Here is a 13,106-nt window from a genome sequence, read left to right as displayed (position 1 = left end):
GGGTGGGCTTTAGGGTCCCTCCAACCCAAGCCATTCTGTGATTCTGTGAAGAATAAGCAGAGTTGCTTACTCTGTGGGTGGGATATTGGTTTTTATTTAGTATCAGATGAGTAAGCTCAGAGATATCCTTACAACTTTGTAGCCGGATGAGAAAGTGTGACTATACTCAGGCCAGTAATGTTTATTTGTTTATTTTTAAGGCTGCCCAACCCTATGATGCTGAAAGTCATCCTGTTGTTAAGAAAGTCATGAGGTGGCTCTTTTCATGGCAAAGATTGTTATTGAAGGCTCAATAGGTCTTTAGTGAAAGCAGGTCCAGAGCAAGGACTCCTTCATTCTCAGAAGGCTGTAGTAGCAGCAGAACAAGGAAATGACTGTTTGTCTGACTTTCAGACACATCATGGTCTTAATTCCAGGGTTGACAGTATTAAAGTTTCCCCAAGTTAACTCCAGATCCCTCCCCTTCTCCTGCTCTGGTTTGGATACTAAGCGCAATGTCGGGTTTGGGGTGTTTGCTGAAGATCACAGAATACAGGGACAGCTATCTGGCTCTTCTCAAATTGCAGCCTTCTCTATCTGCTGGCATGGGATTTCTTGTGGGAACAAGGAGGAATGGTAAATAGCAAGTTGCCTACCTAGAATACAGACAGCACGTCCTTGCTGACATGTGACAAGTGGCAAGGTGCCAAGTAAGAAGGAGTTCTGCTGTGCAATATGACCATCTCATCAGCAAAGACTGTGACCCACAAATGCCTCTAGTAAGCTATCTGTGGATTATCTGCAGATCAAGGATTCTTCATTAGAGCGTGGCAGAAGTGTTTCACATTTGTTTGCTTTTCAGAAACCATTGCAGTTAGTTCACACCAAGACAAAAACAAAGTGTAGAATATATTATCTGATGCCAACAGGGCTTTTAGAAGGGCTGGATGCAGAACTGCCCAACAAGGGCTAATGTGCTGCTGGAAACAAGAACTTCATGTTGATGGTCCTCCATAAAGGTCTGGTTCTAACAGATTTTTACACTGCAAAATGTTGAATCTGTTACATAATAATGATAAAATGATGGTTTTTTTCCATAAACCAAAAAAAACGAGAGCATTCCAAAATCAAAATGGAGCCTAGTGGTGTTATTGAAACCTATTTTGCCTTGCTCATGGTGAAAACTCATTGGTAGTGGCTTTTGTGTTTGACAGACTGGCATTTTCTGAAGGAAGAACAGTCTACTGGGAAATATCTGACCAATTGTAGAGCTAACATGAGAATTTGTAGCTGTCTGGTTTTTGTTTCTCTGTTATTTTCATTCTTCAAGAACTCCTACTGTACTTCCCAAGTCAATGGACATTTCTCTTGAAAACATAGCTCCAGAGAGAAAGGCTTTTGACACCAAATCTCCCTCCCCAAATGGCAGTGGTACTGTGCCAATTCGTTGTGTACTGGTATACAGCTACCACATTTCACTTCAGCAGCAGTTGTACTTCATTTATAAGCAAAAAGATTCATTTGTGAATATAAAAAATATGGAAAAATAATGCAGTTCGTGGCTAATTTCCACTAAGAGGCAGCTTGTGGGTGAGGGCTGGGTATAAAAAGATGCAGAAGTTGGTAATTACGATTTAACTGATAATTTTACAGTCCTAAAAGCTTGTGCTTGTGAATGGGGAGAAGTTTGAGTGCATATACCCAAAGTGAACAAGATCTTCTATAAATAATATTTTTCCTAGCCTTCTAGCTAAGAGAAGCAAATTAGTGGTAATACTTGACTGATACACAAAATTATGAATGAATAAAGAAACTGATTGATTTTTCCATTAGTCCTATCAGACAGAAGCAGCAGAACACCCGATCAAAGTGGGTGCAACAAATGCGAAGGGTTGAGGGAAAAAGAAGTAGTTGGCTACCCTGGAAATATCTTCTGCCTCCTTTTTATTTACCATGGTGTCAATTAGGAGTACCTCTGCAAAAACAAATGTGATCTTCATAGGGGTAAAAACAATGGAAATGGGAATTGAAGACATATGTCTGAAGTGTTGCAGAAGACAGCAACCAAACCTTCAGCATGTAAGCTGTGTGGGCGGTGTGAGGAGAGCTGCTTTCCTTAACGCTTCCAGGATTACTTGGGCAAAGTTATTCTGTCCTTTTTTTTTCCCTTGGAAAGATGACAGAAAACACAGAGATTCAGAGAGGCTGCAAATAATATTTTAAGTGCACCCACAGTAAGTTTGCAGATGGCACCAAGTTGGAAGGAAGTGTTGATCTGCCTGTGGGTAGGGAGGCCCTACAGAGGGATGTGGGTAGGTTGGATTGCTGGGCTGAGGGCAATTGTATGAGCTTCAACAAGGCCATGGGCCAGGCGCTTTGGTCAAAACAACCCCATGCATTGGTACGTGCTTGGGGTAGAGTGGCTGGAAAGCTACACGGAGAGTAAGGACATAGGGGTGTTAACTGACAGCTGGCTGAATGTGAGCTAGCAATGTGCCCAGGTGAGCAAGAAGGCCAATGGCATCCTGGGTTGTGTCAGAAATAGAGCAATCAGCAGGAGCAGGGAGGTGATCAGCCCTCTGTACTCAGCTCTGGTGAGGCTGCACCTTAAGTGCTATGTTCAGTTTGAGCCCCTCGCTACAAGAAGGACACTGATTGTGTCCAGAGAAGGGCAGCAAAACTGTGAAGGCTCTGGAGCACAAGTGTTATGGGGAGCAACTGAGGGAGCTGGGATTGTTCAGTCTGGAGAAGACTCAGGGGAAACCTTATCACTCTCTACAACTGCCTGAAAGGAGGATGGGAGGATATAGCAAGGTGGGGGTTAGCTTCTTCTCCCAGATAACAGCGATGAGTGGTGATGGACACCAGTTCCAAGCATAAGGCCCTCGTGTGTGTGTGTGTGTGTGCTAGAAGTACTTTGAGTTTCCAGTTTCTCTCAGCATCTTCTGCTCATGAATGGAATAAGCTGCACAGCCACCCTGAGGTGGATTAACATCCCTGCTCTCCAAGAGCAAACCTTAAGTCAGTGCAATGTTGCATCTGCCAGAATCAAACAGGGTAGCACCAGCAGAAAACACCCCTCCTCTCCCAACACACAGCCCTGTGTTTGTGAGTCAAATGCCTGTATTTTCTTGCAGGACTGCACAAACACTCGGGAGGAGAGAAAATAATCTAAAGGCTTATTGCCATGTAGAAATCTCTGTACCTTCTGGATTCCTTCCTCTGGAGCCACTGTGAGAATGGACACATCAATACAGCCTTCTGCAGGAAAGCTGACACTCTTAAATCGGTGCCGTGCTGCAATAACTGAAACCCCCTGCCAGCTTGGTGATGGTGCTTTCTAATCAACTTTGCAATGAATATTTCTTAAATCATGTTAATCCACCATTTAAGCAGAGATAGCAGTTCCAGACAATAAAGCACCGTACCTGGAGGGGAACATACCTGCTGCTTCCCCAGAGAGGAGGCAATTAGCAGTGCGAGTGATGTCAGATGAGCTAGCAACACCAGCATTTATCACCCCAAGCTCTTTTCCTGCAACTAGAAGAATCTTCACACTCTGCTTCTGTTGCAATCAGCTTTTATTTATGTCGTGGTTGTGGAAAGCAGCTCTTAAAGGAAAAGTGAAGCTGCACTCTCAGGAGCAGTTTTACTCTGATCTACACAGATGCATTTCCTGCTGGAGTATGCTGAATGCTGAATTCTCGTGTGGAAATGAGAGTCCTAAAATAGAGTAAGCAGGATGCAGTGCCCAGCTTTTAAAATCCAAGCCTAGAGACCCACAGACCTCAATGAAACATTGATGAAGAGGCTGAGCAGCCTTTTTCATGAGTGTTTTCATCTTCTCATTTTCCCAAGCTCCTGTGGACCAGCTGTTACAGGAAGTGTTGGCATCCCAACCCAAAGAGACTGCAGTCCAAGCAGAAGGCATTTCTGAACTCGAGACATTGTTATGGAAGGAATGATATACTGGTATGTTTTGCTGTTAAGCTCCAAGCTAAGCTTTGGGAACATTAACTGCAGAGGAACTGCTCTTGATGAATTGGTTGTGGTAGCTTGAAAAAGAGAGGGTAATTTCTTGCTTTAATTATCTAACCTGCTGTGCATACACAGCCACAACCTGGGCTTGCTAGCTCAGATATGCCTTAACACAGTGCTTGCAGTGAGCTAATCATGCAGGCCCTCGGGTGGTCTTTGCGGCCACTGTGGACTGTTGTGTTCCTTGTGGAGGTAACTGAGCAGGCCCGAAGCCAGGCTCATTGCTTTTGCATTAGCTGCAGCTTCAGAAGAAGAAACAAAGGGATATTCATGTGGGAAGGGACTTTCAAGTCCCATCCCTGCTCAAAATCAGGTCTGATTTGGAAGATATTGCTGATGGCCTCATCTACCTGAATGTCTCCGTGGATTGGAGATGCTCCAGCCTCCTCATGCAGCTTTTCCAGCGCTGAACCATCCTGAAGTTGTTTTTTTGGTTTTTTTCTTCTTTCTTATCACATGTTGTTCCCTTTGCTGTTGCTGGTGTCATTTGCCTCTGCTCTTCTGCTGCCCTTTAAGAACAGTCTGGTTCTAGCTGGCCCCTGGGAGCCCTTTATGAAGAGGTGACTGCAATGAGGTTCCTTTCTCCCAGTTGAACAGGTTGACTTTTAGCCTCTCTGATGCCATGTGCTCCTGCACTCTGACCATTCTGGTGAGCTTCTGCTGGATTTACTGTGCTTTCAGGGCCAATCTTATATTGGGTAGCCCCAAACTGGACATATTACTGCAGGAATGCACACAAAAGGGCTGTGCAGAGGGTAAAGATCCCCTTGATCCCTGGCTATGCTCCAGCTCATGTAGCTCAGGATGCACTTGGCTTTCTTTATTGCAAGAGTACATTGCTGGCTCACTTTTAACATGATGTCTACCAGGATGCCAAAGGCCTTTTCTTCAAAAAGGAATTTATAGGATGTAGGAATACACTTAGGACTGCCGCCAAGCAGTGTGTCTCAGAGGATATGCTGCATGCCATTCCCACCGCTTTTGGGCTTCTTTAGATTCTGTTTCACCTTCCCAAAATGAACAGCATTCCCTCTTCCCATATAATACATAGGATCATAGAATATCCTGAGTTGGATCACGGAGTCCAACTCTGGGCTCCACGTAACATCGCCCACAGCTCTGATAGCGTGTTTCTTGGTGAGTCCTTCCAACCTATGCCCAATGTCACTGCTGCATTTCCTGGTACGAGAAGGATAACCTGGAATTGTTGTGTATGCAAATGAATCTTATCTTCCTGTAAAAATGGCTGCATCTGAAACCACAGTAAGCCATGGGAAACTAGACTGTCAACTTTTATATGTACATAGAGGTTTAACTGCGTCTGGCAGAAGAAGTGTATTTGTGTGTGTATACACATGGTATCTGTATGAAACGCCTGTGTCGTATTGTTTGGTTTTGGCCTTGAACTTGAATTCAACCTGGTTGTGTTTGCTAAGGGCAGGGCAAAAGCTGCCCTATAAAGCAGCACTGGGATAACAGCAGCCCATCTGTCGCTTTCTTGGATTTGGCTGAAGGGTTCCACTGGAGGCACTGCAGGTAAAACATCACTTTGCTATTTTATTTAGTATGAGATAAAGCAGGCAAAATGCAAGGAGTAGTGCTGGAAAAGTACCACAGTGACACTGAGAGGGATTCGTCTTGGGGAGACAGAATAAATTAGAGTCCCCATCTTTAATGTTGCATGGAGGGAAAGAAAAAAAAATATGAATTTGCCATCCTACAAAATGCCTAACAGTAAAACAGCAAGTTGTCAGAAGTAATCGGATCAGGTGGGAGCAGAGATCCTCAGAGGAGGAGGACTCTATGGTTACTGTACGCTGCTGCTAAATGAGGCAGAAAAAAAGGTAACTGGAATGTCCTTATGCTATGTAGGAAAATAAACAGCCAGAAAGAAGTATTTCATAGACTAGTTGGAACAGAGGGTTGTATCAGATACTACAGGGAAAGCAATCTATAGAAGGGTTGCCAAAGTGCCTAGCTTTGGACTTGAATTTTCTGGGGGGAGGTGAGGTGGTGCTCATGGCTTTTGTATGCCATATGCTGTCTGTCTGTTGGAGGGTTTGGGACACCCAAGTTCAGGTCCCTTCTCCTCCTTATACAGTTGGCTGTCACTGAGGGCAGTCTGCCAAGAACCATCATGCTCTTATTTGTTGTTCCCTGAGTGCAAGGAGAGCTAATGAACCCCCACTTTCCTTCATTATAAGGACATTTTGGAACTGATTCCTTGCAGTTTTTACAGTACTCCAAATACATGAGTGACAGGTTCTTACAGGAAAAGAGAGCTTGCATTACTGTAGCATGTATCGGATACTGTGTGTGAGATTAAATTACACACTGACATTTTGGAGTGCTTGAGAGGGAACAGAAGAATGGCTGATGGCCTTTTGACCTTCCTGGGATTCTTCTTATTTCTTGATGCAAGTACAGCAATCTTAAAGTACAGAAACCCAGCTGAGCCAACATGTATCAGAAATGTTCTGAAAAAAGTGGATGGAGAGGAGAAGGTGGATAGCTCAGTGATGAAGCTAATTGCTTATTTCCACTTCCTACTCAGTGAAAACTATCAGAAGCCACTGAAGGAAATAATGTGTGTACTCTGACATAAATCTTTGTGCAAAGTGTAATTAGCTGTCAGTAGCATTTGCCACCACTGAGTATCTGATTATAACAGCGGTTTGACATCTTTTGTGAATGAATGCAGGAGAGTTACCCTTTGCTGGTGGTTTTTAAGTTGTTTAATGCAGAAAACAGTGGGCGCTTGGCGTTACCCAGTTAGTTTCCACCCTCCACATGTCTCATGACTGGGAACAGTCCAAAGGCCAAGCATTGCATTACAGTTTTGTCCCTTTGTAGCCTTTCTGCCTCAAAGTTCAGTAACTGTAAGGTTCTCCCCAACCAGGCAGGCAACATTCTGTTTTAAAAGCTGTTGTGATCTCCGCCGTCGCTGTTGCACCTTCTGGGAGCCAAGTGAAAAGGATATATGGCCAGGGCTGCTCTGAAAGGGGTGGCCAACTGGGGGCACAGTGCTAGCTGGGGAGCGCTGACCCCATCAGAGACAGAGCTTGTGTTTCTATGCACATGCACACTCAGATACAACGCCAACAAAGTGATTCTTGGAAGGCCAGAAGTAGTTAAACGTATTATTTTCTTCAATCTGGTTGCCAAATTATTTTGGATATGTTAAGCAACGTAATTAAACGCACACAGACATACGCTAAAAGCTCGTGTTCTTTGTCAGGAGAGAGGGAGCGCGTGTCAGCTCCAGCCTTCAAGCTCTGTTAGTTTTAATTTGAGTTTTGGAATTAGTAATCAGTTTTGCTGGAACACTGTTGCAAGAAATAGATCTTCGCATGCATGGGGCTTGGGCACGGTTTCAAATGAGTATTTGTTAAGAAGAAGCCATTCCCTTGTCATGTTATGGTACATTACATGAGATTTATTTCCATTGTATTAAAAACTGCAAGCCCAAGGGGAATGTTCTCTCATCTTGTTGGCTAAGGGTGATTTCTGAATTCTATAGGACTTTCTTTTTTTTCTTCTTTTTTCTTTTTTTTTGGTGGGGTTTTTAATTAAGATAATAGAACACAAAATCTCCTTGTTTTTTTCTGTGCTGTAGTTACAATGCGAGATGGCCAAGGGACTTGAAGCACCAAGATGCGTGGTAGCACTAAATGTGGGGCGAGGTGCCTGGGTCATACCTCCATTGGGGCTGTTCTGGGCTCAAGAAATCCAAGACTTAGCTCTTATTGGAGCCTTCTGCTCCCATTGTACTGCACCAGCAACACACCAGATCCAGCAATCTATTTGCTTGATAGGAAAGACTTTTTACCTACTAAAAGAAATTTTTAAAGCAATGGCAATCCAGTGACTTGAAAGTGAAGCTAAACAGCAGGCTAGATATTAGACAGCAAAGTTAATTAAAGGAGGAGGATGCCTCACCCAGGGCATGTGGTAGATTTTCCAGTGCTAACTGCTAAATCTGGCTGTTGTAGAATTTCACCATATATGTGAAATGCCCACTTCTCCTAAGTGAATTGTACCTTGCCTTGTGAATTGTATAAATTAAAGCATTTAAAAAAAGAAGGGTTCATACTTCAGGGCACCACTTCAGATTGGATAGCTAATGGCTGTCTGTGTCTCTCCTCCTTCACAGGAAAGGGGCACAATGCTCAACCTCAGCTCGGCTCTGAGGTTGGAGCAAGGCATGCAAACAGCAGGGACAACAGGAGGCCTCCAGAACCTGAGGAAATTTAATAATCAGGACTTCGAGCACCTGCGATCCCTGTGTCTGAGCCAAGGTCTGTTGTTTGAGGATGACACCTTCCCTGCCGATATCAGCTCCATTGGTCCTAACCTGCTCCCAAAGGATGAGCTGCAGCAAATAGTGTGGAAGAGGCCAAAGGTGAGTTTTGCTAACCAAAGTGTTTTGTGTTACTGTTGCTGATGCCTTCATTTTGGGGGGAAAGAGGTCTGTGCTAAGCAGGGAAATGTAACCCAAGGGGAGCACTGGGCATGCAACACTGAAAGAAGGCATCCTTTGTTGTAGGACATGTGGGAGGAAGTTGACCTATTGACAGCATTTTCTTCTGCATGTCTAGTGTGTGAACTGCCTTTTGCAGACCAGGGCAGCAAGGAGAGGGATGCTGTAAACACCTGAGCAAACAGGGAGGCTTGCAGTCAACCCATGGAAGAGACCAATTGTTCAGCTCCCACCCAAGCAATCAGGGCATGCATAGAACAACTCCTTTCTTGAGGCTCTTCTGTCTTCTACAGGTCCTGGGGCTCACCAGCTGCCCCTTCAAGTCTGCTCCTGCTCTTGCCTTACTTCCAAAAACCTTCCTCAGTTTAATCTGCACTTAACTAAGTACCGGCGTCAAATTGGTTGAGATTTTCTTTCCTGTCTACACATTTAATATGTGTAGGTTCTGACCTTCCAGTATGACAAGCTCACATGGCTTCACGCATAGTCACAGCTCTGTACGGGTTACAAAGCCAGAAAATCTCAGTCTCTCTCTTTATAAGAGTGACATCCAGCTCTGTGGATTAGCATTTGTAACACTAATGTTGTCACTGTGTATGCTTCTGTCTGTGAACCTTACTAGAACTACTGCTCCCATTCAATCTGCTTCTACACAGCTCCCAAATTCTACTAAAGATCTCTCACTTCTGTAATCTAAGCCACTGATTCAGCAGTACCTCTTTGAAAGGTTCCCCATTCAGATTTAACAGGCTACTCCCCTGATGCTAAAATAATAATAATTCTGGAAATGTATCTGTAACAAAAATGGCATTTGGGCCTATTAGTTTCTTAGCTTCCATCTTCTGAGTCATATAGCGTTTTGTTACTTATGTAGCAGATAGCTCTGATGTAGCAGTTGAGCAACACCACTCTGACTATTTTACCCTGTACACTGCTGAGAAAATGGACAATTATGTTCAGAGCTCGAAGTCTTCATATCTGGGGGTAATGTATAAAGCGGGAAGAAAACAGACTGATTTCCATACAGCAGGAGTCAGTGGTAACAGTCAGTACCAACTTGTTTTGACCTGAAAAGTGAGCTGATTTGGGATGGGAGTTCCTGGAGGGGTAGGTCAGTCATCTGAAATGTCCCTTATCCTAACTGTGCAGTAGTTGTGGCTTTCCATTAGATGGGAATTGCTCCAGACCTGTTTTCAACACCAAGCCCTTGTAGAGATTTTTGCACGTGGTGCTTCAAGCATTAATCATCCCTTAGTGAAGACTTGGGGAACATCATGCTACTGCATGATGTAAAGTAAAATTTCAGTAAGATACAGTAAAATTTCAGACAATGCTTGTCTTATGGGACTCACTACTTATTTAAATCATAGAAGTTTCACTATTAGATACAGTTAGTTTGCAGAAGGGCTTTCTCACATTTGACCTCTCCTCCTCCTCTGCCCTTTGCAAAGCAGGTGCAGATATTTCAGGAACAGAATGCTTATCCTAATTCTACACTCCTTTGGGTGATGCTTTGTTTATTGTCACTTTCTTTAATTCCCGGAGATTTCCCAGAAACAGCATCAATATTAAAGAAATCTGAACAAGAAACTGAATAAACAGAACCGAGCCCTTAAAAGAAAGTCTTATGGAATTAGGATCTTTGCACACAACTAAGCTGAGCTGCAGTTCTTGCTGCATCAGTCTTGGCTTATCTGTAGCCAGAGGGGAGAAACAGACAACTTCTATTCAGACAATAAAGCAGATGGTAGCTTGGAGTTAACCTAAAAACTTAGCTTTAATGGCATGGGGGAGGAATGCAGGAACACCTATCAAATAGAAAGAAATAAAAATAGAGAAAACAAATGTAGATAGTCACGTAAGCTGCCTTAAGCAAACTATGGAAATGTGAGGTTCCCTTATATCCTGTTCAGTATTTCTCCTTTCAAAGTCTTGAGGTTCGTACCCTATTTATCTCCTTTGTTTGCAGTTGCCATTGTGTTTTAGACTGAACCACACAAAGGAGTTGCAGGTGCAATGTGAATGGGTTTCTGCTTCCAGTGATGGCTGTTCTCCAGCAGGGTTTTCCTCTCACACTCGTGGGCTCCCATCTATGCAGTCTGAGCACCTCTATCCCTGTTGTGACAGAGAGCTGGGGCAGTTTTTTGAAGGCACTGAAGTATGAACAGGAATTGAATTATCCTGCTGCAAAGCAAGGAATTGAGTTCTGGTGGCGCAGGAAAAACCCCTTAAGATCAGCCTGTTTTTTCACATCTAACTGTTGATAAAGCCTCCAGCCAAGAAAGTCCTTTGACTCCCAGTGGATGGAAAATATATGGATGTATGCAGGAGGAGCAGCGGAGCTTGCTTTTCACCACCCTGTCAGACAGCACTGCAACAGGCAGACCTTTGGTCTGAGCCAGCGCTGTTCATTCCATGATCTTCCTTCCCTTGTTAGTCTGACTGGTTCATTTCTGTGCTGGCTACCCTGTGGAGGTTTCCTGTGGATTTGGGTGTGCAACATCAGTGTATGCCTGATTCATCCTCAGCACAGAGCTAGGGAATTCCCTCAGCATGGAGAACAGCGGTAGCAGCTTTGCCTCTTAATCCAGAGCAATGCTGTAACAGGCACAGCAGTGTTGCTGAATTAAGATTTATCTAGCTGAGAGGAGAGTTTAGCTTCCAAACAACACCAGTTTTTTATTATTCTTCGCTTCCTCAACACTAATAAGCCAAAAATAAAAATATATCTTCTTCAGAGTTAAAGTTACAGCAACAGCTCAAGCTGGGTGTTTCTGAGGAAGGACTGCAAGCAAAGAAATCCCTAGGCAGTTTTGCCCTTACACTCTACATTCCCAAGCCCTCACCTGGCAGTCCAATAGTACCAATAGCTGGAAGTCTTTCTGCTTTGGATTGGTTCCATTCATTGTCTCTAGGTGAGCTGTTTTCTCCTGTCTGCAGGGCTGTATGACTGCTGATGGCTGTGGTATGTCAATACAGTCTTTCTTAATTTCTTATTTTCCAGTTGGAGCTGTCTCTGTAGCCCTCCTTACTTGTAGATGTGTAAAAGTTCATCAGTCTTAGTTCTTAGACTTCTGCTTATTCAGCTACTAGTGCTAAGCAGATTCTATACAACATCCCATTATACAGGTAGTGTACTAAACACTGAAATGGAAGAATCCGGGGGAAAATGCTACAAAGCCTCATAATAGTTTCTTGTGAAACACAGCAAACTTTCTAGAAATGTAAATCTAGCTTCTGTGTTTATCATGTAATTTGAGTGCTAGTGCATTGTAAAGTTTGCATATTAATGTGCAAAGTAACTAGGCACATAGCTATGCTTTGCAATAACAGACAGTAGATCCTGATGCTTTATGTCCACTGTATTTCCTTGGAAGAATGAGGAGCTAATTGGAAACTTCCTTTCCTCTCTTTCCTTCTGCTGGAAAAGGGCTAGGTTTCTGAAGTGCTGCTCCCATCACAAATCTAGAGTAGACTAGAATAGAATAGTTGAGTTGGAAGGGACATACAGCTGCCTGACCACCTCAGGGCTAATCAAAAGTTAAAGCATGTTAATGAGGACATTATCCAAATGCCTCTTGATCACTGACAGCCATGGGGAATTCACCACCTCACTAGGAATCCAATTCCATGAAAACTGTATGGTTTGGCACTTGGGCACAGAGCCCTCTGAAAGGTGTTTGTAGCATTAGACAAACCCAAATGAGAAGCCAATAAGGGACTCAGAAAGGGGCAAGGAACTTGTGGCTGGCAGAGGCTGGGTCCTCACACTTCTCTTGGCATTTTCTTTCTTTCAGGAGCTTCTGAGAAACCCCTTTTTGATAATGGATGGAGTTAGCAGATTTGATATTATTCAAGGAGAAATAGGTAAGGTCATTCCTGTTTTGGAAAAGATTGACAGGGAGCAACCTGTGCTTGCTTTGTGATATTCTGAGTTCTTGGTGGAAAGGCATGAATCATGGTAACCTCAGTAAACAGTGTAGTTCACTCCAGACTGCTGCAAGTCTGCATGCAATTCATTGGAGATATTTAACAGGATTCCCAAATGCAGGAGCTCTAATACCTGCTACTTTAGCATATATGGCACCCACTCTCTCTATATAAGGACAAGGTCTAAGTAAAAGCAGGTAGAAACTTTGAATACAAGGGTCAAATACAATTATTGGGTAAGTAGGTACAGCTCCCATATGTATTTCATCCTAACATCTCCATCTGGTCACTCTTACTGTTTTGTGATTTTTTTCTTTTCCTATGATACTTCTGTCCATCTTCTGCACTACTCAGACAGATGTGTGTCTGCATCTCATATCAGTTCCATCTTTTCCTTCCAGCTCATAATCATCTTTGTCTTGAGAGCAGCTCCCATACTGTAAGAGCTGTCTTCCTGTTTCTCACCTCACTGGGAGGTGTGAAGGTTTTCTATGCTACTTTCTAGACTGCAGATCTCAACATGACCACAAAAGATAAGTATGAAAATAGCCAAGGATTGTTAAGTGGCATCAGGACTCCCATGGGGCATTACTGGTGAATGCTAGGTTGCTTTTCAATTTTTTTGAAGAACAGAAGGAAGACAGAAGAATGCTGGCTTCTTTTAATAAGCTGCTTCTTA

At 43.5% G+C, this 13,106-nt stretch overlaps 2 protein-coding genes across 7 annotated transcripts in view; both read left to right on the top strand.

Annotated features, from left to right (window-relative positions):
* Nucleotides 1–13,106, top strand: part of ALK (ALK receptor tyrosine kinase) — a 751,299-nt gene that overhangs the window by 392,217 nt on the left and 345,976 nt on the right. The gene's annotated exons all lie outside the window — the stretch shown is intronic.
* Nucleotides 5,460–13,106, top strand: part of LOC100543660 (calpain-13) — a 35,435-nt gene continuing 27,788 nt past the window's right edge. For 4 of the 5 annotated variants that reach the window (XR_792379.3, XR_002111585.2, XM_010706521.3 and 1 more), the window contains exons 1-3: nt 5,460–5,553; nt 8,171–8,419; nt 12,295–12,364. Coding sequence is in view for 3 of the 5 variants with exons in the window: in XM_010706521.3 (XP_010704823.1) it covers nt 8,183–8,419; nt 12,295–12,364 (307 nt within the window). In the remaining 2 variants the exon portion in view is untranslated. The remainder of the gene's footprint in view (nt 5,554–8,170; nt 8,420–12,294; nt 12,365–13,106) is intronic. The other variant, XM_010706520.3, reaches the window with a different exon arrangement.

Source organism: Meleagris gallopavo, chromosome 2, assembly GCF_000146605.3.
Source record: "Meleagris gallopavo isolate NT-WF06-2002-E0010 breed Aviagen turkey brand Nicholas breeding stock chromosome 2, Turkey_5.1, whole genome shotgun sequence".
NCBI classification, from domain to species: domain Eukaryota; kingdom Metazoa; phylum Chordata; class Aves; order Galliformes; family Phasianidae; genus Meleagris; species Meleagris gallopavo.
The sequence above is the reverse complement of the archived record's forward strand: the minus strand, read 5'-3'. Positions and strand labels throughout refer to the sequence as shown.